General features: G+C 36.4%; 1 protein-coding gene across 2 annotated transcripts in view; it reads left to right on the top strand.

Moving 5' to 3' along the window:
* LOC116783400 (protein O-glucosyltransferase 3-like) overlaps positions 1-11,638 on the top strand; it is a 63,749-nt gene extending 52,111 nt beyond the window's left edge. For both annotated transcript variants that reach the window (XM_032680941.1, XM_032680942.1), the window contains 5 exons: positions 147-363; positions 1,729-1,925; positions 2,875-3,069; positions 3,912-4,016; positions 4,862-11,638. In XM_032680941.1, the coding sequence (XP_032536832.1) occupies positions 147-363; positions 1,729-1,925; positions 2,875-3,069; positions 3,912-4,016; positions 4,862-4,987 (840 nt within the window). In that variant the 3' untranslated portion in view covers positions 4,988-11,638. The remainder of the gene's footprint in view (positions 1-146; positions 364-1,728; positions 1,926-2,874; positions 3,070-3,911; positions 4,017-4,861) is intronic.
* Positions 11,639-23,845: the final 12,207 nt, after the last annotated feature.

Here is a 23,845-nt window from a genome sequence, read left to right on the forward strand (position 1 = left end):
ATTCATACCTTTAAGCAAAGCTAAATCTATGAACTCTGCATTAGGTTTATTGAATCTGCATGACATAAGAGAACTGAAGGATATATGTAAGAGTGACAAACGCCGTCTCGCTTTATGTTGTTATCCTTTCTTGGGTATACATTTAGGTTCGTCTTCCTGATGTGGAGTTTTATCTTAATGTTGGAGACTGGCCAGTTGAGTATCGGAAAGCTAATGATACACCTGGTCCTATACCTGTCATTTCATGGTGTGGCTCTGTGGATTCAAGAGATATAGTCCTTCCAACGTATGATGTAACCCACTCAACTCTTGAAACCCTACGTGGAGTCACAAACGATCTCCTTTCCATTCAAGGCAATACAGGTAAATTAGAGATCATGGATTTAGAGAAAGAACTGTGATTTCCATCAAAGAAGCAAGTTGCATTCAAATAATGTGTTAAAGTCTTCAGTTCACAAGTGCCCTAGGAGATCTCTTAGTACAAGTAGGTTAGTCTTTACAAATTGTAATAGTTTCAACACTGCCACTAAGGAGGTGTATAATAGGGATTTAGAACCAAAAAAAGTACAGTTTGTAATAATGGTGAATTTTGACTTAAAGGTATCCAGAAGATACCTAGTGTGACCTGTCAAAAGAAAATATAATTAAAAAGTCTTTCTCCTCACTGAAGGACTCAAATATGTTTCTTCTAATCAAATAGTAATTCTTTGCCTGACGGTGTTGTGGCCCAATGTTCTGTTTACAAAAAAATGAATTTGAATCCTGAAAGAAGTAAGCTATTATGCCACAGCTCTTTCAAATGAGAAAATATCGTCTGTATAAAAAATACCTCAGAGTGGGATCTTCTGAATTGTTTTTCTAGCTTTGAAGAAAGAGTCAGTTTTACTGACAGGTGTCTTCCTCTCCTCCAGAAATTAATGAATATTTAGGGATCAGACACATGGCATATTTGCAGTACCTAAGGAGTAAAACTTGAGTGAGAAGTTAATTATTTTTATTTAATTAGTTCTCAGATTCTCTTTTCTTTATTAGTTTCTAAATATTTTAATTAAATTGTCAATTCAAGGCACTCTGTGTTTACTGATTTAGTACAGCTGCATTTCCAATTAGGAGACAATAAAAGAGTACTCCACTTAGTAGGCACGTCAAGGAAATTTTCATCAGAAGGGTAAGGAAGGACATATTTAATGTTTTTAAAAGCAGGCAGTAAGCGGAGATGAAGTCTTTCAGGCTCTTGCTAAGTATCTAGAGGACACAACATAGCTATTTATTTTCCTTTTCAAGGCATTGTTAAGTGATTCCTCAGGGACCTAATTAAATTGCTGGGTAACAGAAGTGGGTTTTGTTAAAGAAGTTTGGTTATTGTGGCAGACTTTATGGATGAAGAATTACTTTAATTATTAGTATTTTACTGATATATTTTATTATAATCCCTTATGTAGCTTTCAAGATAGTTGAAGTTATTTAAATAAAAAATTGTCTAGTGGAAAAGCAATTATCTGATTTTCCTTGTATAAGCATCTCAATTTCTCATTACAAAATTCAAACCAGAACTGAGAGTTTAACCCTGTGATTCATAAGTGATTATGGATTCACTGGGAGAAACCATGCCTGTTTTACCATGTCTCTGAGTGTAATACCACTGTCATACCAAGTTTCTTATTTGCATTAAACATACAGTGGCATTTCATTACTGTTTGCTTTTACCATATCTCTCAATTGTCATAGGTCCATTCTGGGAAAACAAAACTGAGCGAGCTTTATTTAGAGGTCGAGACAGCCGGGAAGAACGTCTCCATCTTGTCAAGTTATCCAAGGAAAATCCAGAACTACTAGATGCTGGAATAACAGGATATTTCTTCTTCAGAGAAAAAGAAAATGATCTGGGCAAGGTTCAGCTGATGGGCTTCTTTGACTTCTTTAAGGTAGCAAGCAAATTAGAGTTTTGCTGTCAGGTTCTTACCGGCTGAAAAGACAAGGCTTACTTTTGTTGATTCCATTCAGTAAATAAAACAATTATGCTACACTGGGAATACTAGTCCGTGTGGGGTAGGTAAACCACCTGTAATCAATGTCTTCTGTGACACACTTGTAAAGAAAGCCAAGAAAGACGCTTAGAGAGAGATCTAGGCTTATTTTCATTTTTATTTTTGAACAAATTGAAAAATTTGATTTCTCGCCATCCGTGTTGCTTTTATTTGGGGTAAATATGAAAAGAATGGACATAACTTGGATACACTGCAAGTACATTATGGATGTCAGGAAGAGTCCTTGGAGTAACAAGTTAAACTTTGTTGCACTTTAGCACACAAATTACACTGCCTCAGACATATAAAAAGTAAAGAGGACAGAGTCCTATATAAAGCCATTATAATACATACCAGTTGAAGTTCTGTTCCAGACATTGGTATATCAGAAATGCTGAGAACATCTGCCAGAGCAGTGCAGTCATGGTTACTTTTAGTATAATATTTCAGACTATTTTATATAAAAATATATGTTTCAGATTATTCTACATAATAATGGAATTTTAAGTCAGAATAAATTTACTGGTTTTGAATTTAAGCATAGATTAGTTTATTTCCTTCCCCACTGTACCCCTTGCTCTATCCTAAGACGCTTCAGTAGAATACCCATCAGGCAGTACCTGTGACACAAAGGTTCTTGACTGTCAGTCTGTGGTTGAAGACATATCCTTCTTCCATTATGTTATCCAGAACACCATGAAACTACACCTACTTAGCACTAAAATGGGTTTGAAGATGAGAATTAATAAACATGATTACTTCTTGCTTGTTAAAATAATCATTCATACAGTCAGTGCTCCCATTCTGATACAAAATGTTTCTCTTTTTTCCCCTCTTCATTTTGTAGTACAAATATCAAGTGAATGTAGATGGCACTGTAGCAGCTTACAGGTTTCCATACCTCTTGCTGGGTGATAGTCTAATATTGAAGCAAGATTCCCAATACTATGAACACTTTTATAATGGATTAAAACCTTGGAAACATTATGTTCCAGTTAAAAGAAACTTAGAGGACTTGCTAGAGAAAATAAAATGGGCTAAGGTAAGTTCCATTACAAATTCATGTTCAAAGTGATAAAACAAACATAACAAGAATTTATCTTAATATTTTCTTCTTTTGAATTTCTACCTACATATTTTGCATGGAGTCTATCAAGATCCTGGGATAAAGTACATTTTGTTCTTAGTATTAGATGGGAAGGCCTTAATTGAAGTAACCATCTCTATTTAGGGCAGTACACAGGAGCTCATTTTAGGTGTGTGCAGAAGTGTTCATGAGTCAGAGCCTTAGTATATTGACTAAGGTGCTTGTCAAAGAAACAACCAGAATCCTAGATACTACATAATTAATGCTATAGCTTTTTTTAGGCCCTGACTGTTCTGAGAGTACTGTAGTTCTTCATAAGGAATCAGAGGGTAATACTAAAAGCTGAAATATAGACCTAGAAAACTTGAGAATAAGTACATGAATTCAAGTGGAGTTATTTTTAAAAGGAAGACATTGGATTCCACTGCATAAGAGAATACAACATCTGTGCATTTGTCTTCTGTAAAACTAAGTATGTCTGGGACACATCAGACCTGATTTTGAAGAGACTTGTGGCTTGGGCAAAAGAGTAGAGCAGTAATCAATTTGAGTTTTCAGAATTGTACAGTTATTCCTGAAAGGTGTTACTGATAGCCCTAAGGTACCAGTTGTGACAATAAAAGCAATCCAGTATTTTTAAACAAATCTGCAATTTAAAGCATGCCTTTGCAGTCTACTAGTAATTTCAATAAAGTTGCAGATGTGAATAGCCTATTTAATAAACTTCCATTGCCAGCCAGGCTTTGAGCAGCTCACTTATTTCTGTATTATTCACTTGTTCCATCCGAATTTTCCAGGAACATGATGAAGAAGCAAGAAAAATTGCTAAAGAAGGACAGTTAATGGCAAGAGAATTACTTCAGCCTCACAGGTTTTACTGCTACTATTATAAAGTGCTCCAGGTTAGTACAATAGATCACTATTGCTGTCCCCCAGCTGCTACTGCTGCTGATGTTACAAATTTCACATTCAGTCCTTACTTAGATCAATAGCAGATATGGTTCATATTCACAGGAGATCAGTGTGAAGAGCTTGGCTAAAACCTGCTTTATCGTTAAAGAGGCAACCTTACAGAATAGTTGTGTTATAGAATCAGCAATTTTATTTTTTTTGTCCCCATCCCCACAGTCAACCCTGTTTTCAGTGTCACTTGGTATGTGGTTTCTAATAGAGCTCTGTAAGAGATAATCTGTATACAGTTTTCTTCCTTTCTCACACATATAATGAGATACTCCGTTGTATTACAAAACAGTGCATACATGGAAAAGAAATTACGAAGTATGGCTAGTGGAGTGGTAGGGGCTGAAGCAGGCCCAGTAGTTATTGCTTCCCTAGGAGATGCAAATCTCTAGTGAAAGAAGTTTCTCTTCTCTGAAAGTAAGAATTTTTTTTCCTGTTCTACTTTGCAGTTAGGTGTCAGCTTCAGCAGCCACAGGTTGTTACAAAGTTTGAAACTGTTCAGTGTACAAAAAGGACAGCATTATCTGCACAAAGTGGTTAGAGGCACAAATAATGACAATATTCAAGTTACCATTAATAATAGGCAAAAACATTAAAGAGTGTTTTCAGAGGCAATGTAGCCTATTAGTAGGTGTGTTATAAAGACACCTTGTACAGAAGTTGTAAACAATGACGTAAGGAGGCTGGGTAAAGGTAAGCTTCTGAGTGGAAGGGAGGAGGAAAATTTTGTTTCGTGAATTATATGTTGGTGCTTATAGCATTCTTAAATGTTGTTTACATATTTCAGGAATATGCCAAACGTCAAGCCAGCAAACCTGAAATACGGGATGGAATGGAACTTGTACCTCAGCCTGATGACAGAGACTCAGTATGCAGTTGCCACAGGAAAAAGCCTTTAAGGGAAGATCTATAACTGTACTGGATGGAGAAAATCACCCACTTAAAATGCAAGAATAAGAATTAAGCTGTGAAATCTAAGACACTTATGCACTAGCAAACATTCTTAGTTATGTATTCTTCTTGTATTTTCATACCCTTTTTCACACTCGCTCTGATCTACAACGTTGGTTCCCACAAGTTTGGCTCCATGACCACCACCAAACAGGGAATTTGTTTGATGTACTGCATCATCAGGAAGAACACAGTGCTGCTTGTGTTCTAGCAGGGACCCATTTACCAAAGTTTTGTGAGGAACCAATCATCACAGATCTTGTCATGAGTTATTCTAAAGGAGCATTTATAACATACTAAAACAGTGTTATGATTTTTTCATAAAGTTTACCTCAATTTTAGATGGATTCTTTTACACAAAACAATTTTCTAACTAGACAAAAGGAATATTTGATATTTACTGGTATCAGATCTGGTCTTGCTTTGAGATTATTTTGTGGTCCATGACAGGTAACAGAATAGACAATATGATATAATACTCATCGGTTTTAGAGGAAAATGGAGAGGAGGGGGAGAGACTAGAATAATATGTTTATAAGCATCATGGCTGTGAATCACCAGAATTAAATGCTGCTTTAAAGCAGACTGTGTAACTATCACAATCACAATGTTTCTAGTGCCAACTCTGAAGACCTGTTCCCTGCCAGTGACTGTATCTGTGAATATAGACACAGATCCACAAATGTAGTTGGGAATTTCAGGCCAGGTGAAATGCTGGTGTCTTCGTTCAACAATACCATCTACAGTATTCTAGGCTCCTTGAAATCTGAAATTTGTTAGCAGAGTTTTAGACCACCTAGGTTTAACTTTTGCTGTGGAATGCCACCATCTTTTTCACTTGGCTTCAGGACTACTTTTTCCTGTGCCTAAGTCCCCTGAGACATCTTACTAATTTTCTGAATTTGGATCATGCCTAACCTTGTACTGAAATCAGAGAGTAGATCAGACTTCATTGTTTGGTTCACACATATGATGAAAAACGTTATACTGCGCTTTCTATGTAATAGTGTAGGGGTTAGAGTCCATATTAAGCAATTGGGAAGCTAATTGTCCTCCTTGGTTTGATTTAAAGCAAATTTTCAAGAGAATGCCTTAGCTCCAGACTAGACAAGAGGTCTTCAGGTCTTCCACTTAAGTTGTGCAGCCATGAAACTAACAATGCAAAATTCACAGGGTCAGAAGGAGCTGGTCATAGCATTGCAATAAAGCGTGCCTTTGGGTGGGACAGAAGAAAAATCCTAGTCCTGAATGTGGCTCCAAATAAGTCTGTTGATTTTTACCCAAGTTTGTCTACTTCAAAATGCATAAACAGTCCTGGAAGGAGACACCGATACCAAGACCAGTGCCCACGCACCCATTTCTGTCCTTTGCATTTTCACTGTGGCTAATGTAGCTGCCTGAGGAGCTTCCAACTCAGCTACACTCAGATTATACCTTTCCTGGATACCAAATTCTCCCTACCATTGCTTTGGTGCACAAAGTTTAGTGCTCCAAACCTCATCCTGGCTTAATTCTTAGTTCTTCATGCAAGCTACTCACGTAAAATTTCTGCATTAGAACAGGAAGAAAGGCTAGATTTTTCTGTATGCTAAATATGAAAAGAACTTCAGGTTTCTAAAGAGGTTAACCCATCCATCATTTATTATATTATACCAGTTAAGAAAAAATTCTGTAGTGTGTTGCTCTACCCATCATCCTCTTTGTTTTGGTTCTAACACTAATATATATAGTGGTTATATTTTTATTTAGCATGACAATCAGTCCTAGAACTTCAGACTATAAAGATGTGTTCAACTGGTCTGACATAAAATTTTCGACATCAAAATTACGGAAGAGGGTTCCATTGCTGAAGCTGACACAACTGAGTGTGGGCTTTTCTTTCATTTTATGTGTACAGTAATTTTTACTGTATGGTCTGATCCTATTTTTTATATCGATTATACCATGTGCATTTTATATTCACCAATATTTTTGGAAGTGGTGTGCTCAGCAAAGACAATTAAGCATACCAGATGGTTGAAGCAACAAAGTTTTCTGCATATTTCAAACCAAAAGTCCAAAAATTATCCATTTTTATTTTTAAAAATGAGAGAGAACAGGGGGAGTCATGATGCATACTTTATAGTTCTTTGGAAGTATCTGTGTAGGAAAACTTCCCTGGCTTGAAGACTTTCAAACTGGAAGAAGAATCAGATTAAATGTAAATTATGAATATAAATAAATGTGAATATTTCATCCCTCCTTTCTTCCCTCATAAAAAAGGGGAAAGAAACTATTCTAAATTCTTCTCTACCAAAAAGCTCTTTGCTTTTATAATAAGCGTCCCCTCAAAGCAAAAGTGGTTTGTCACAGAATGCCTTACAGATGCTTTTATAGCTTACAGGCAAGAAATATCCTGAAAAATATGAATACATTCATCTTCCTGACAAAATTAAAAAACCAGTATAGACATAGTGGAACTTCTACTAAAAGTCCATAGTACTTTGAGAAAATTTGGTTCAATTTATAACTACAGATCTTCCAAAGATAAAAGCCTTTCTTCTTTCCATTGGTGGTACTACATGCAATTTAAATGAAGAGCAATCATAACACTTGCCCCACCAGGCCAGAAAGGATGTCAGACCTATTTGAGTTTGATGACAGGATGATAACCATTGGCCTAGTGTGTTACAGGAACTGTTAAATAGTCAGTAAAACCTGTTTGTGCAAGTAAAGTGTAATACATACATTAAATAGTATTTTTAGAGTAGAGTCTACTAAAGTAGTTCTAGAACAGCAGCTGTTCAAAGGTATAAAAATCTCTTATTGGTGGTAATTTTAAAAAACAGTTACCGTGCCACAGTACTGAATTTTCCTATAGTAATTTCAGCTTTTAAATACAGGGAGTAAATCTGTCCTGTTTTCATCAAGGGTTTATCAGTAATGACAGAGACAGGCTTATTTGTTTGAAATAGTATTCCCTAAAGCCCAGGGCCAATGTTTTCAAACATTGAAATCTACATAGAAGGGGTTGGACAGTTGGTCATGCAGAGCCTTTGCTTAGAGTTCTTTATTTTTAGATTCTTTTAACCTAAACAGTAGTCTCCTACTGTGAACACTGCTTTTATGTTACGTCATATATATCCTAATATATTTAGGCACCCGCATTTGGAAATACCCAACCTCAGTTTCATCTTGAAATGAGAACTAGTAAATCATGATCTGTTGAACATAAAGGAGATAAAAATTCATATATTTTTAAACTGTATTTCTTGAGATTCACCTCAAGATAACCAGTATACTAGTTTCATAACAGTATTATGCCAGGCCCGCCTTGTAGATTCATAATTAAAAAACCCTATAATCAAAGCTTGTCTGATGGAATGTTAGATTCAAGCGTCCATCCTGGGAAGCATACGCCCGACATTTATTACATTATGAAGTAAATTATTTAGTTAGGGAGGAGAGCTGACAGGGAAAACCTACATCACCTGTTTGAGCACGTTTGAGAAGCTTGCAAAGAAACTGTAATAAGGAAAAGAATCGTTATATAAACCTATGATATTATCAACTCCTTTACTACTGCAGTTTTCAAAAGTTTTGTCTGCAAAGGCAAGATTTTTTATGAATATACTATCGTTTAGGTTCACAGGATTTAACCACCAGAATCTTCTTGCCTTTGAATATTTTTACAGCACTTTAAAGAGACTATAGGAGTACTGATGCTTGAGTTTCGAGTACAGTGCTTCTGTTTTGAGTCGTTAATAAGAAAATCTCTACTGCAGAGAGCTATGGCCCTAATTTTATGTTTTGCTGTAAGATTAAGGGAAAAACTGCTACGTGTATGTCTGTTTGAAGTAATTTTAGACATCTGTAGGAATTACCTTTATCGAGTCCCATCATGTGAGCAGTGATAAACCAAGGTGTATTAGCAGGAATGTGTCCAGCAGATCAGGGCAGATGTTTCTTCACTTCTGTTTGGTAGTTGTGAGACTGCAACTGGAGTACTGTATTCAATTTTGGACTCCTCTGTACAAGAAATATGTTGACCATGGACCACCAAGGTGATAAAGGGGTTGGGGCACATGGTGTATGAGGAGAAGCTCAGTGAGAAGCGTTAGGTCTACCTTAAAAAGAGAAGGTAAAGGAAAGATTACCCTGCTGAACTCCAGAGGGAGGGTGTAGAAAAGATGAAGCCCGACTTCTCAGAGGTACACAGCAGAAAGCCTACAAACCACAGACACAAGCTGCAACGTGGAAAATTCCAGTAAGATAAGAGAAAAAAAATCTTACACTGATATCCCCAAGGAGATGAAGCTTGGCTACATGACCTCCAGATTCTCATTATTCTATGAACTACATTTCAGTCATACAACAAGCATTTATGTGGTCACATAGCAAAAGGATGAAAACATGCAGCTCTTCAGTGTCTCCAAGAGGCAGTGTAGCCTTTCTGTGCTGACACTTTTGACTCTATTGATGTTTATGTCTCCTCTGATAATATTGAGAAAGTTTTGCAAGTATTTGAATGTTGGATTATAAAGCTGTGAAATTATATATTAATATTATACATTATTATTATATATTACCACAATGTATCATCGTTGTACAGTACACAGAAGATCTGACAGAAATAGAATGCATTGATTTGGCATTATATGCCTGGATTGAAAGTGCAAGATCTGCTTGTTCAAGAAGCTGAATATACACTTTACAGGAATGAGACAATTACAAAATGTTTTGAGTACAGTTATGAACCATCAAAGTTATTAATTTAAAGCAGTCAACAGGAATATTAATGTACTTTATAAGTTATGCATAAATATCAGCATGCTCTGTAGGCCACTTGAGTGATCATGACATATTCCTATCCCACTCCCAACTCTAAAAAAATCAGTCAGGATCTGTACAGTAAGGTTTTATTTGCTAAAATATAAGATACAGAAGAATCAAAAAAAAATCATACCTCTGACATAACCACTCAAGCAAAATCCTACAGAGAGGAGATTCAATTCATTCTGGCAAGTGTCCTTAAGATAGTTTACTTACACTGTGTGGCAAGATGAGTTATTTAAAAAATGTCAGGAATGTATGTTGCTGATAGAAGCTGCATTTCTGCCAATAAATTGTGCTTTCTACTGCCTTATGAACAAAGGTGGACTAACCCCTGCTGACAAACCCCTACATGTCTTTTCACTCTACAACCATTCCATAGTATTTAGACTTTGGTATTTCCTCTATTTCCTGAAAGATTCACTTGTGTTTGTAAGGTAGTCAACCATCTCACTGATCCCAAACTTCCTGTAACTGAAAGTGAAAAGTAGGTGTTAATTTTAAATACCTGATTTGTACTAAATTAACTTTTGACTCTTCAAAAAACCCAAACATTTAAAGGTGGTACAGATCACTTAGATTATGACTTCATAATAATCATAAATATTTGGCAAAATTTAAATGCGAGTACTACATACTTAAGGTGCAGAATAATTCTGAGTATTTTTTGTGGAATGGTTTTCAAATTTTGATTACCTGCAGGAAAGCAAGTTTTCTGTGACAAAATGTTGTCTCAAATCAAAATATTCCCAAGAATCTAGAAAAACTGTGATTTTTTCCTATTAATAATGCCATATGTATAGAATTAATACTATGGCTATTGCTATTTACTCTTTTGCAAGATAATATGATATATTTCCCTCATTACAGTTCCATTCCAGTCACAGAAACACACACTAGCAATGGAATCTTTTATTTCAAGTTAAGAGAGACACAGGAAAATTGGCTTTTCCCTGTAAAACGTGAGCCAGTCAACTCAAAAACAGGCAATCTGTGCACTGTAAGATGCCAATTGGAATGAGGTCTCCTCTAGGGACAGGTACCATCATATGGTTGTTTATGAACCAAATGAAATCTTCAGGAAGTCCTTCATGAACACACAGCTCTGAGTACCATTCACTAGGAAATTCAAGTATTTACTTGAATCTGATGATTGAACTACCTCCATATGCAGTAGGTGTTTCTTCCATTCCAGTCCCAAGTCAATATTACTCCAAAGCCAAACAGTTCTTCTGCTCATAAATTATCACCTTCAACCTTCTCAAGCACCTATGGTCCACTATCAAATGTGTTTGTTATATTAATTTAATATTAAGTTACACCCTGCTTTGATGGCATGCAGTAATGTGTAATAGTTGTCTAACTGGATCTGTTAAGTAGGTTACTAGATGCAGTTGTCATCAGTTCCTTGGTGGATTATCGTGTTAAGGAGGCCATTAAAAATCACTTTTGATGGGGAATACAAATTATATTTACATCGAAAGGCCAAACTCTGGTCCCATTAGAGAAAATGGCATTGGATTTTTTGCTGAGTTCATTCAAATTTGTAGTAAAAAATAAGGTCTTGAAGGTTACCTGGTCCAAAGAAAAAAATAAGGGAAAAGCACCTACTATTCATAGGCAAATGAAAAATTGGCTTGAATATCTTTGGGTTTAAGGCACAGTACACCCAAGGCTAGCTAAGCAGTTTCCTATTTCTAGGAAGTTGATATCTTAACAATTTGTCCCCCAAATCAATTCTCTTGAATGCCTTCATCATTTGTCAAGACTAGCTAGAAACCTAAAGCAAGTAAGAAATTATTAAACGGGAAGAGTTATGGAGAAGAAACGTTTATTTCTTACCACTTCGCTCTATTTCTTGTGGTTACACTATCAAGCACAATTTTAACAACTTATGCCCAGATATGAAGAGCCTAATAAATGTGGCTGACAAACTGTGATTTTCAGGGCAACAGAAGCAACATCAACTCCCACTGAACTCATAAAATTGGCCCTTGAAAATTACATCATATCAAATTGTAATCTCCTAATTGCTTCTGGTTTGTTCCAAAGGAATTCTCAGATCTATTGAGAAAGAGAAAACTGATCATGATACTAATAATGATACTGTTAATGATAGTGGTCACTTATGTAACCCAGTGCAATAAGTAAGAATAAATCCAGACATTTTCTATGTCTTCTTGCTTGAAATGGTTTGGCTTTTACTGCAAAACTGTGTTAATTAATCATCTTATTAATTTTGAACTTCCTGAAGTGGATCACTATGCTACATTGTCCTAAATTAATAAATGGTTAAAGTCTCTTTACCATACTCAGCAATTGCATGGGAAATAAATTTTTTTCTGATTAAATAAATATATTCTGATAGTTCCCAAAGACTTAGAGTTGTTGCCTGAAAAGAATAAACAATAAAACCAAGCTAAGGCTCTTTTTCACACGAGAAATATTGTGTATTGAATTGAATCAAAACCTATAAAATTTCTCCTCTTTTGCTTCTTGAAAAACCATCAGATCATGAAGAATCAGTTGTTCATTGATTGCTGAGACAGATTTTCCCTTGGGAAAGAACACAATCAAAGAAAACAAATCCTGAGTGACAAAATTAGTATTTTGACTTCACAGGAACACTTGCTGCGGGCATGGAGCTGGCAGGTACTCCCTTGGTTGGCATCTCAAGTTCTGAGAGTCGTGACACCTCTCCTGGCATTTCCCTGTTATCAGGCAGAATTCACTTACAGTTGGGAAACTATCCCCTGTATTTTCAGTTAGACTAGAACTTATTACAGGGTCTTCTCCATTCTTCTATTGAACAATGTTGTGTATTTATATTTATAGCTACCTATTTGTATAATAGTGTACATACATTTGTATTCTTCCCATATTGTCAGACTAATACTTGTCTGGATTTAGCTTTGCATTTTAATTTAATATTAAATTACATGTAATTGCTTTCTGCAATAAATCTTAATTTGGAGTACTGATGAAGGCCTCTGGCAAGAGCTGGCTCTTAAAACTGGCCTGAGTACCTTTCAAAAGCTGTCTTGTGTGTTAGCATAGCTGGGCCTGCTTTCAAACAGAATTTATATTACTTGCACAGCTTTTTGATCACTGTTTCAAAGTCTTTGAAATCAAGTTGCAATATCATCATCAAATCTAGGGTGTGTTTTTTGTTGTGCTTTACATCCTCTTCTTGGTTCAAGGATTTTGAAACTCTTTGTTACATAAAAGGCAAAAGTTTTTATGAAACAGTATCTCCTGGCTTAATCAGTAGAGGAATTCTTCTATTTTATCTGTCTGATTTTATCTAGCTATCTGATCTAACAACATTAGCCATATTTAAGAGGTTTATTTTAAAATAAAAAAATAATAATACAAATACTTCAGTTGTTGTTTTGGGTAGTTTTTATGCATATGATAAAGTAAATATTACAGGATAATATGCTACATGATAATAAGGGTTAATAAATCAAACTGAAATGAAATTTCTTCTTTCTTTGATGTATTTAAAATTTCCCACTCCCTCAGTCTGGATCTATAGTGTGAATATGAAAGTCATCTATCAAGTCTTCACATTATGGACAAAGAAAATCAAAGTAATACACATGCTGCTACAATATCTAACTGGCCACAGTTATGCTATCTAGAAATGAAGGGATTTATTAGGTTATCTAGTAATGTCTGATTTAAGAAATAGAGATTCTGCCTACTTACTAAAGTGAAGTACATTACATAAAAATACAAAGGGACATATATATCCATTTTAAAATGGATCTATAGGGAGATTAAATCGCGTTTCTTCAACTGTCATTGAAATCAACTTTGTTGTCAGTGGGTATTATTTCCTCCTTCTTATATTATTCTTTAAGAAATTAGATATTCTGACAGGGAGGATATTACCAATGTTCTCCTTCCTGAATGCTCATGAATTTGACTCTAATTTAAACTCTTAAACTATTCAGTAATAGGAGTACCATACTAAAAAAATAAAAAATTTAAAAAAACGGCCAAGTCACCCCCCAGCAGCCATTCGACACCCCTGGCCTGCAGCAGGCTAGGCTTGCTGGGGGGCACCAGCTCCCTGAGTCACCCCCTCCTCCTGCCTTGCTCCTCAAGGAAAAAGGTGGGTTTCTGTGCTCATTCCCAGCTGGTGGGAAGCACATTTTTCATGTCATGACATGAGTTTCAGCTTGTGGAGACACCTGCCATTCAGGATGAGGGGGAAACAAGCACTGTGGAAAGATAAATGGACCCAGAAATGTAAAATGGGGGGTAGTTTCATCATTCAGGCACTGGGATTGCATTCTGTGATCTTCATGAAAGCTGTTAGTTGGAAAGGACCTGCAAAGATCATCAAAGTCCAACGCCTGGCCCCACACAGGACAGCCCCAAGAATCACACCACGTGCCTGAGAGCACTGTCCAATCATTTCTTGAACTCTGTCAGGCTTGGTGCTGTGACCACTGCCCTGGGGAGCATATTCCAGTCCCCAATCACCCTCAGGTTTTCCTAATAGCCAACCTAAACCTCCCCTGAGACAACTTCACAGCATTCCCTCGGGTCCTGTCACTGACCACCAGAGGAAAGAGGTCAGTGCTGGCCCCTCCTCTTCCCCTTGTGAGGAAGCTGTAGACTGCAACCTCTTCTCCAGGTTGAAGTTCTATGTTTGATAAACAAAGGTGAGTGGGGAGACAACCCTGGGATGTTTACATAATACAGTACAAATATTTTAATACAGTACAAATATTTTTTGAAGCATGACTTTTTGTATGCTCAAAATTACAGACCGAAACAAGAGGTTTTGGGAGCCATGGATCTTCAATCATCAGTTTTCCCCTTGGAGCTTTCTTAAATCAGTATGTTTTGGAGAGTAAGATGTTTTATATATAAGCTGGTTTTGTTTTTGTGTGTGATAGAGTTCTAATCACATTTCAATCAAGAAAGAAGAAAAATTTGTATGAAAAACCAATTTCTTTTTGGCTAGGAATATTTCCTGAAGCTAGGTACTCACTTGGATGGAAAGTGACAGGAGGTCTAGGATTAAGTAATTAGCAATAAGAAATACTAACTCAGTATGTACATCATCTCATTAGTATTTTGGATCATTTTCTACATTTAATTTTCTCATGTTTTGTTGCAGATATGTTTACACATAGTAGAAAGTCTTGCATCTTTCCTCACATAAACCCTTGTTCTCTTTTTCTCCCTCTAATAATGAGGTTTGTATAGGTGTCATCACTGATAGGGCTGCTCTTTGCTGGCTGAAAATGTAGAATCTCATTGGTAGTAACAGAAATTGTGTTTATATATCAAAAAGAGAAAGATCTTTAGTAACCACTGCCTGTGATTAATTCTGCTGAAGGAGAAACATTGATAGCTGTTCCTTTAGTCAGAGGCTGTATCTTTTGTATTTCTCTAGAGAGAATAGAAATTATGTTCTAATTTATGAAGATCAGAATCATAGTATTTAGACATCTCAAAGTCTCTTTAGCTCATGCTTTTTCTGACACTGATAAATGCAGCTTTGTTCATTGCTAGATACTTTTCCCAGTCTAGTGCTTACATCTTCCAGGAACTATTCTTGATTTTCAGTTTAAGCAGTCTTTTTCTTACTTCTTAATTTATTGTTAGTTTCAGGAATAATTTTTATTTATCTTATGTAGTTCTTTTCTTCCTTGTACTTAGAAATGTGTGTCCCATTTATCTTTTCAGGAAATCAAGCTTTTATTTTGCAAGTATTTGTGTCAATTTGAATCCTTTCTTCTGCTTTTTGGAAAAGATGCACTCCTCCTCTGATTAGTTTGTGTGACAAAAGGAGTTTGTGTGGAAATTAAAAAAAAAAAAAAAGGTCTGTAATATGAAATTAAAGACCATGTCATTATATACTGGATAAAACAGTTTGAATTAACATTGGATAAGAAATTATGTGTGTGCCATCCCTAAGGATGATCCCAGAATTATTCCCAACTCCCACTGGTATCCTGTTCAGCCTCAGGTCCATCTCTCATCTCCTTTCTGCTCCCTAATGATACCCAAGTCTCTTTTTTGGACCAGCTTTTGAAAGAGGCCACTCACAAACCTGCTGTACCTACAGAGGTCATTCTTCCATAAGTAAGGACCTGTCCTACATGTTTGCTTGTCCAACAGATAGATGACTGTAATTCATCAATTATACATTTATTATCTGTTATTACTTAAAAGAAGGAGGAATAGTATTCTTTAAGAGTCACAAGCAGTTACTACTGGCCAGAAAAAAATTCAAGGAAGGATATGATGACCTGGTTTTATTAAAAAAAAAAATTAGGTAGTATTAAACCATTATTTTTCAAAGTAGCTCTGTTAAATCTAAGCTGGAGAAGAGGAGTTGAGTTTTACTCAGTAATTATTTCCAGGACAAATAAATTGAGGGATATACATGTGGTATTGTAAAATATTTTCTAAGTAATGAATGTAGCACTGTGCTTTATACCAATATGTATTTCTCTCTGAAAGCTCTTTCACCATTAGCTTGTTCTAATATAAAAATAAACTATTTCTTCTAACAATGTGTTGCATTTCTTCCATGTGAATATGATTTATTGGACCATTCCAAGGACTGTGATTCTTAAATTCTCTAAGGTTGGGCATGGGAAAATCTATTCACAGCTTTTTCCCCACAACTGTAAATTACAAAAACTATGGCTTTTTTTTGTGTGTGTGTGTATTTGCACTTCTCTACAGGAGGCACATATATTTCGCTACAATAAAAAACTTACAAGTTTTAGAGGAACAGATCTTCCTCTTCTGGTGAAGGGTATTTACCTTCAGGAGATAAGAGCTGTACATGTTACACAGTACAGTGCAAAGCGAAATACATTCTACTAGTGGCTTGTTGTGTTCTACTACTGGCTTGTCTCATTGTTTTGTAGTTGTGGCATGGTGTTGTAAAATGAGGCTTATTACGGCAATGTAAATCAAATAGTTACTTTTGATTGCCCCCAGTGTTTTCTGGGTTCCATATTTACAGGTGCACTGTGAGGCTGAAAACAATGGAAACTATGATCCAAGGGAAAACAAAGCTGAACATCAAAGTAAAGACAAAACTAAAGGGAAGGAAGAACAAAAGAAACAAGGCACACAGAAGGCAACTGTCTTTTAGAATTAATTATAATGGACTGGAACTCATTTCCCAAAAGCCACTTGAAAGCTGTTTGATAATTATGGAAATATTTATGGGTCAAGTTGACTTCCTTTGCTTATGCCTGGGAGACTGTAGATGATATGTTCTTTAAGCAGCTTTGTCTGTCTGCTAGAAACCTCATTATGTTTTGTGTGTTTTCTAGTTTCTCTGATAAAGGACCTAAACCTGACCAAGAGCCTGTTTCTGCAAGTACTGCCAAGTAATTGAAACAGTATTCACAATAATATACTTTCTGACTTAATTTCTCAGTAGGATGCAAGCATTACAGATTATTACCTTTCTACTTGCAGACAGAGTTGCTAGGTGTTGCAGCAGATGCTTTAATCAAAATCAGGCTAGGTACTGCAAGTATCATTTTATGGTACATGATATTCTCTGTGGTATTCATTCTAGATGCACAAAATTGCCACTGTATGAAAGCATTAAGAATATTTGCATACTTTAAATGCATTCAGCAAAGCAAGTCAAGGGGGATAAAAATAGATTCCTAAATTCACAATCTCTACAATGCTAACCACTAGTCAGTGCTATTGACTCACAAATCTGGGAGTGGTCTGCTCCTATCAAGACAGCTTTTTTTCAAACTCCATCTTGGTTTTTCTGTTTTCAGCTAAACCTGTTTCTCACGGCAGACTTTCAGTGACCGGATTTATTCCATCAGCAAGGAGCATAGTTGTTTAAGGTCTCTATGTAATTAATAGGAAGAAATTGTTACCCTTGCAGGGCAATTGATATCTTAGTTGTTGTAAAACTGCTCTGGGGAAGTACCTTTCTAGGTCTGGTAGCTACACAGTGAGCCTATGGCACGTAGACTTCTGAATTAGATACTATGGGGAGATTTGAAAAATGATATGAAATGATTACACATTCTTTTACTTGAAATGTCTTCATACATGCATCTGCTTCGATTTAGGCAATTGCTTGCCTCTTGTTTTTTGATATTTGAATAACTTGCAATATCATAGTCCTACATAAATGTCTCATGCTTTTGAGGCATTTAAATAAGAATTATGGCTACCACACCTGAATTTGCTGGAAGGAAGCTAAAATTGCCAAAATTGTTGCCCAGCTGTCTGGCATTTTTACTAAATCTCTGCTTTTCTACCATAATTACTTGGTGTCTGTTCCAAATCTCCTCCTTCTCCTTATTCAACTTTACCCTATGAAAAAATACCATTAGTATGCCTCAATTCAATTATGTATATGGATATTCAAATGTTAGGCACTGCTTAGACTTCTGTTCAAGCTGTAGTGTAGAGGCCAGGGTGGAAAAGTTTTTTATTTTTCACAAGATGATCCTTTCAGTAAGAGTTAGCATGAAGTAAGGAAGGACTATGTAGGTAGGCATTACAGAACCTTTCCATAACTTTCTAGAGAAAAAAATACACATACAATCTGTGTAGTAAGTTAGAATCCCAGATGAAAGTACTATGAAATGCAAATATTTTGTGCCAGACTCATCATTGCCAATCATGATTCAGTATTTATTTATAAAGTTCTGTGGTTGTTGCTCCAGACACAGGGGGTGTTCATCTTTCAGAAAGCAAGTAAATATTAGTCACTCTTATCATATAGGTTGCCACTGTCTAAGAAAGCTTCACTCTTTCCACAGTGAAGTGTCATAGGCAATTATTGCCATGAACCCTCCTCTACAGCAAGCAAGGCAATCAATCAGCTGAATCCCAAAGCCTCAACAGTCCCTTAAAGCCTGGTTTGAAATGTACAACTGTTGCAGTCAGGATTTCTCCATACTTCATCTACACTTTTGAATTACTCTACAGATTAGCTGGTTTTATTGTCTTTTATTTTGGCATATGGGTTTGTTAATCAAAATTGTAACACAGCTGCATGTGCAGTTAATGTATTTTAGAAGTAAGTTTATTTTGGTTCCGACTGTACTTTTTGAAAAGGAACAGATAATCTCATTAATGCAAATGCAGTTCTTTGCAGCACTTTCTTTCTATTTAACACTTTCAGTATTAGGAAATCTGTGTCTTCTTGTACACAACAAAGGCCACACATGAATACGTGGGAGTGATCTCCTGAATCTTTCAGGAAAAACAGTTGGTTTGTATTCATCCACAGGGATAAACCCCTTTCAGATCATAAAAAATTGAGCTCTCTACAACAAGGAAGCCCTAATGTTCTTCTTAGTGAATGACAAAGCATTTTCGATAAATTCTAATTAGTTCATAGAGAGACCTGGAAGACCAATATCAAAATAATGAGTTATTCATTAATTCAATATGTTAAATGCATTGTAACAGCCAGCAATAAAAGTAAATTACTTATTTTATATACAGAACATGTTGTAACAGCTTCCTCCGTCAGCTAAGAAATCCATTGAAGTCCTTGCTGTCAATTGGATCACTTTCCTACCAAAACATTCATATTTCTAATAAAGAGTAATTGAAAAATGCAATAGGATAGAAATGTAAAAAAAAAAAATTTAATGCCATCTTATTAAATTCTAAAATGATTTTATAGACATGCAATTTCTTATTGCATTATTTAACTTTAAAAGCTTCAAGCATGCCTATAATTAAGTAATGAGTAGTTCTTTCACAGCAACAAACTATGAAAAGACCCCTGAGCTACATCTGTATTGCAGATGCTGTAATGAAGTCAGGAAACAGTGAGTGAAGTGTGGGAGGGATGGGCTGAAAGATGCATTTCAGTAAGGGCTTTTGGAATCAAAAAAAGGGCTACTATATAATCTTCCATTATATAGTAGCTACTATATAATCTACCATTAGAACCAAGACTCAAAAAATAGTGTGGGAGTGAGAAGGAAAGTGGTTGACAAGGTCAGTGGGAACAGTGCAAACAGGGAGCCCACAAGCTGACTTCCATGTTTTACATAAAGTAAAACTGGTAATTTGGAACTGAATGATGACAGAACACTTTTGCTTTAAGTAATCATTGTATATGCTCAGGAGAAGCAGAGGCTCAAAGGTCTGTGTTTATGTTTCTGTATATAATGTCTACCTTAACACAATACCTCATTTATTGTCATTGCTTTACAAGACCTTGTGTGCAAATGACAGAACTAAGGGGAACAGATAAGAGGTAATTATACTGAGATGTGTGTGTCACATGGAGGTTTGCACCCACAGTCATTTTTACAGACTTAAATAAATTGATTTAAAACTGGTTTTAATTATACCAGTAGGACAACTGTGTGCTGATAGGGCATGAGTTTCTCTGTTTTGACATAGCCAAGGGCTTTTAGTGTCTATGATCTACTTTCATATTATGCAACATATAGGTGTGTTAACATACATTATCAACTGATTAAGGTAGTGAGGCAAGTCTAAAAACTGAAACAAAATCATATAAAGAACCAGATTGTCCTCTCATTTACACTCACATAATTTAAATCATTTGATGTAATTTAGGAGTTACACTGCTGCGTGGAAAAAAATTGGTCAACAAACTGATTTTATGAGAAATAATTTTTTTTAAACAATAGAGCAATATTAACCAGAAATTACTAAGTTAAAAAAAATAAAAATAAAAAGAACTAAAAAGCCCCAAAAGTTGTTACAAAGTGATACCTTATTTTTAGCGCTTATCATCAGGAATTTTAATCTTTAACCTTTGCACCTTTAACATTTACTTAAATACCTTTTGCCTATCTGAAGCATTAGCTCTAAGCCTAAGAAACCATGTAATTTGCCTTGGATTTTGCTTAACTAAAGTCTTTGCCTCTCCTGCTAAATAATAAAGGGGCTAGGAAAGTATGCTTGAGGCCATGGGTCAAACAAACTGGATCTCTGATTCTCCATGCTGCTTAATAATCATCTAATTTATTGGCTCTGCTTTGGGCAGCACCAGTTGTTTTTTTCTGAGCAATACTCAGGTTAATTTGTCAGACAGTTCATTCCAGGAACAAGGTCCAGAAGGACAGTGGATAGCACTGCTTGGCTCAACAGGGTTTATATCCTGATCACTCTAAGATAACCTCATATTACACCCTATTCATGTAATCCAGAATTCAGCATCACTCTAAAACAGCAACATCTTTAGACTGGTCTGCAACAGAGAGGTATTTCAGAAACTGACCAAAAATCTCCTCCTACAGCAGTAAGTGTACATGGTACCTCAAAGAGCCCCAGACAAGGATGCATCCTTGGACTTGGTCTGTAGATGCAGTCAGGCAGTCTGGTAGAAAAAGGAAACGCAAACCAACATGAAGACAAGCAGAGTGAGAGATACTAACAAGCTTGGTTAGCCGTTGCTTCACTTTTTTATGTCTGATTTAAATTTTAATTTAATAAGGTGGTGTTACTTTCAAAGATTTACATAACGTAAGAGTTATTTCAGATATCTTGGCAAACTTCATGGAATGCAAATCTTAACTGAGGAATACTGATCTAGTCCTGCCAACCACTTGAACACGGGTCAGGTGCACTCCAAGAGGCTCTCCTCCATGAAAACATTTGGTTTGGGAGCTACCTGTAGGAAGTACTCATTTGAGCACTTCCTACAGCCTCTCCTGTTGACAAATGTTCCTTCCACACAAGGTAGGCAGGCTGGAAGCAGTGCTGGAGACTTGAGGACAAACTGGAACTCTGTATTGAACAATGATTTTGAAGTTAAATTCCCTTCAAGAGTAGGACAGTTGGAATGGAAGGTGTGTTGTGGAACATGTATACCACAAGCTTCAGCTATTATACAATTATATAATTTGACATTTTTTTCTGGCTTGATGGGCCCAAATTCAAAAGTAGTGTTTAGTCAAAGGTAAGCTCAGGGGTACAATGACTAGAAGATGTCTGGAGATTCGAGGTGAGTCATGAGAGACCAAGTACAACTACCTTATTAGTTTTTTACTTTATCTAGTTTGAACTCTGTATGGAGCACTTCTGGATAGAGTTTCCAAAGCCATCATTCTCTCTGCAGTGGCTTGAGAAACACCTACGACTAAATGTTTGGTCTTCTTGAAATAAAAATCTATCTCCATGGGAAATCTAAAGAACTCTCTACCACAGATGTGGGTAGTTTGGGGAAAGTACATGTGGAGACAAAGCTGGTTTTTGCATGGAAGTGTTAACCCCTTTGGTGAGAATCTAACAGATCTGTATCTAGGTTGAAAAAAAATCACATAAAAGAAGGAATCTGCACTCCCTTTACTGAGGATATACTGTACAAAAATACATAATCATTTATAAGTGGGAAGCATAATGCTATGTGCTCATATGAGGCACTGGTGAAATCTGAAAAGACTGCGAAATTACATAATTTTTTCAGATGGAAGTTTTGTAAGTAGGTACTTCAGTAATATGTATGCTTATATAATGGATGTGGAAACACTACTTAATCATCCATTGTTAAATAATGCACAAAATCACAACTGTATGGACCTCACTCAGCTTAAGGAACTGCCATTTTGTCACTTTAGATGCTGACACGTCACATAGCATGAAGGAATTTTCCCAGATACTAAGAAATTCATTTTGCCCACCAGAAAAATCTATTCCATGATGCTGACCAAAGGACTAAGGAACGTTTTATGTGACAGTTGTCCAGCTTTCTATAAAAGCAGTGCTCGCTGTGATGCAGAAGCAGAACTACACCTTAGGAAATTGCTTCACTTCTACCACACCACTTGTTTACTTTCGACACCACAAAATTGCTGATCCGTAAGTTCAATTTTCTCTGCTTTACATGGTGTATGTGGGTACAAAACAGGGGTCCTGGGTGAAGAGATCAAGATACTAAAAAAATTCCTGCAAGTCAAATGCATGTTGTCTATGGTGAGATTTTTCTGCACTTGCAGAGCAGTACTCAGGGAGCAGCGAGGTGACTTAGCAGTAATTGGCATTAAGGATGATAGTTATAATCCAGAGACACAGTCAAACAGCCTATGCCTTGGGACTGGAGAATTGAAAACTTTATTTTGGAGTAGTTAGAAAACCATGCAGTTTCTCCCTCTTTACCCCCACCCCTTCCTTCTCTAACATTCTTGATATGTGAGAACACATGAGGAATATACCCAGCACCGCTCCACTTGCATTTGAATCACCATCAGGAAAAAAAACTTGTTTGTGAAGAAAAACAGTGACTTGGTGAATTCTGCTCATTAACAAAACTTTGAAAAGGCTGCACAGTATACATTGTCACGCTGCTTCATCCTAGAAGCTGTGGGGAGGACTCAGTGCAACATGGCTGAGGAATTTTTTAAAAAGTGGAGGACTCCTTCACAAAGCATTTCAAGAAGTTCCTTCAAAAGGAGGATTTTCTATAGGCAGATGAATTTTCTTATAATCCTTTCTGCTTTGCATCCACCATACGGACATACAGCAACTGAGGCAACCTAATAAGCTTCAATCTGCTGCATGGTATGTGTTTGGCAAAACGGGTATGCAGAGAGGGAGGAAGAGCAACTGATGCTGCAGTGGGAACTCTCTGGGGCAGGCAAAGGTGTAGTCCCTTTGCACCATATTTTTTGTGGACACATGTACAGAAGTGAGGAAAGAATGGGGGAACAGGGAGAGAAGCTGTGTGCACCCTTAAGGATGTTACTGACATTATGCACTTTCAGCATCCCTGAGAGCTGTAAGTATAGGTGTGCTCACATGCAGGACCGGTGATGTGTTATGTGAACACCACATTAGTCTTCTCACATAATCAAGATACAGGGAAGACTTTCAACTGTGGTGGGAAAAGAATCTAAACCTTCCTTTGCACACTTTGCAGCTTTCCCTGTGGATTCACTCTTCAATTTACCTGCTGAAATGAACACTTTTATTTAACTGTAATTTTTAAGTGTCATCATTAAGTGCTAGCATTAGGCAATCTCTCCCTAAGAGCTGTTTCAGGCCATCC

This window comes from Chiroxiphia lanceolata, chromosome 2 (assembly GCF_009829145.1).
Source record: "Chiroxiphia lanceolata isolate bChiLan1 chromosome 2, bChiLan1.pri, whole genome shotgun sequence".
In the NCBI taxonomy this organism is placed as follows: domain Eukaryota; kingdom Metazoa; phylum Chordata; class Aves; order Passeriformes; family Pipridae; genus Chiroxiphia; species Chiroxiphia lanceolata.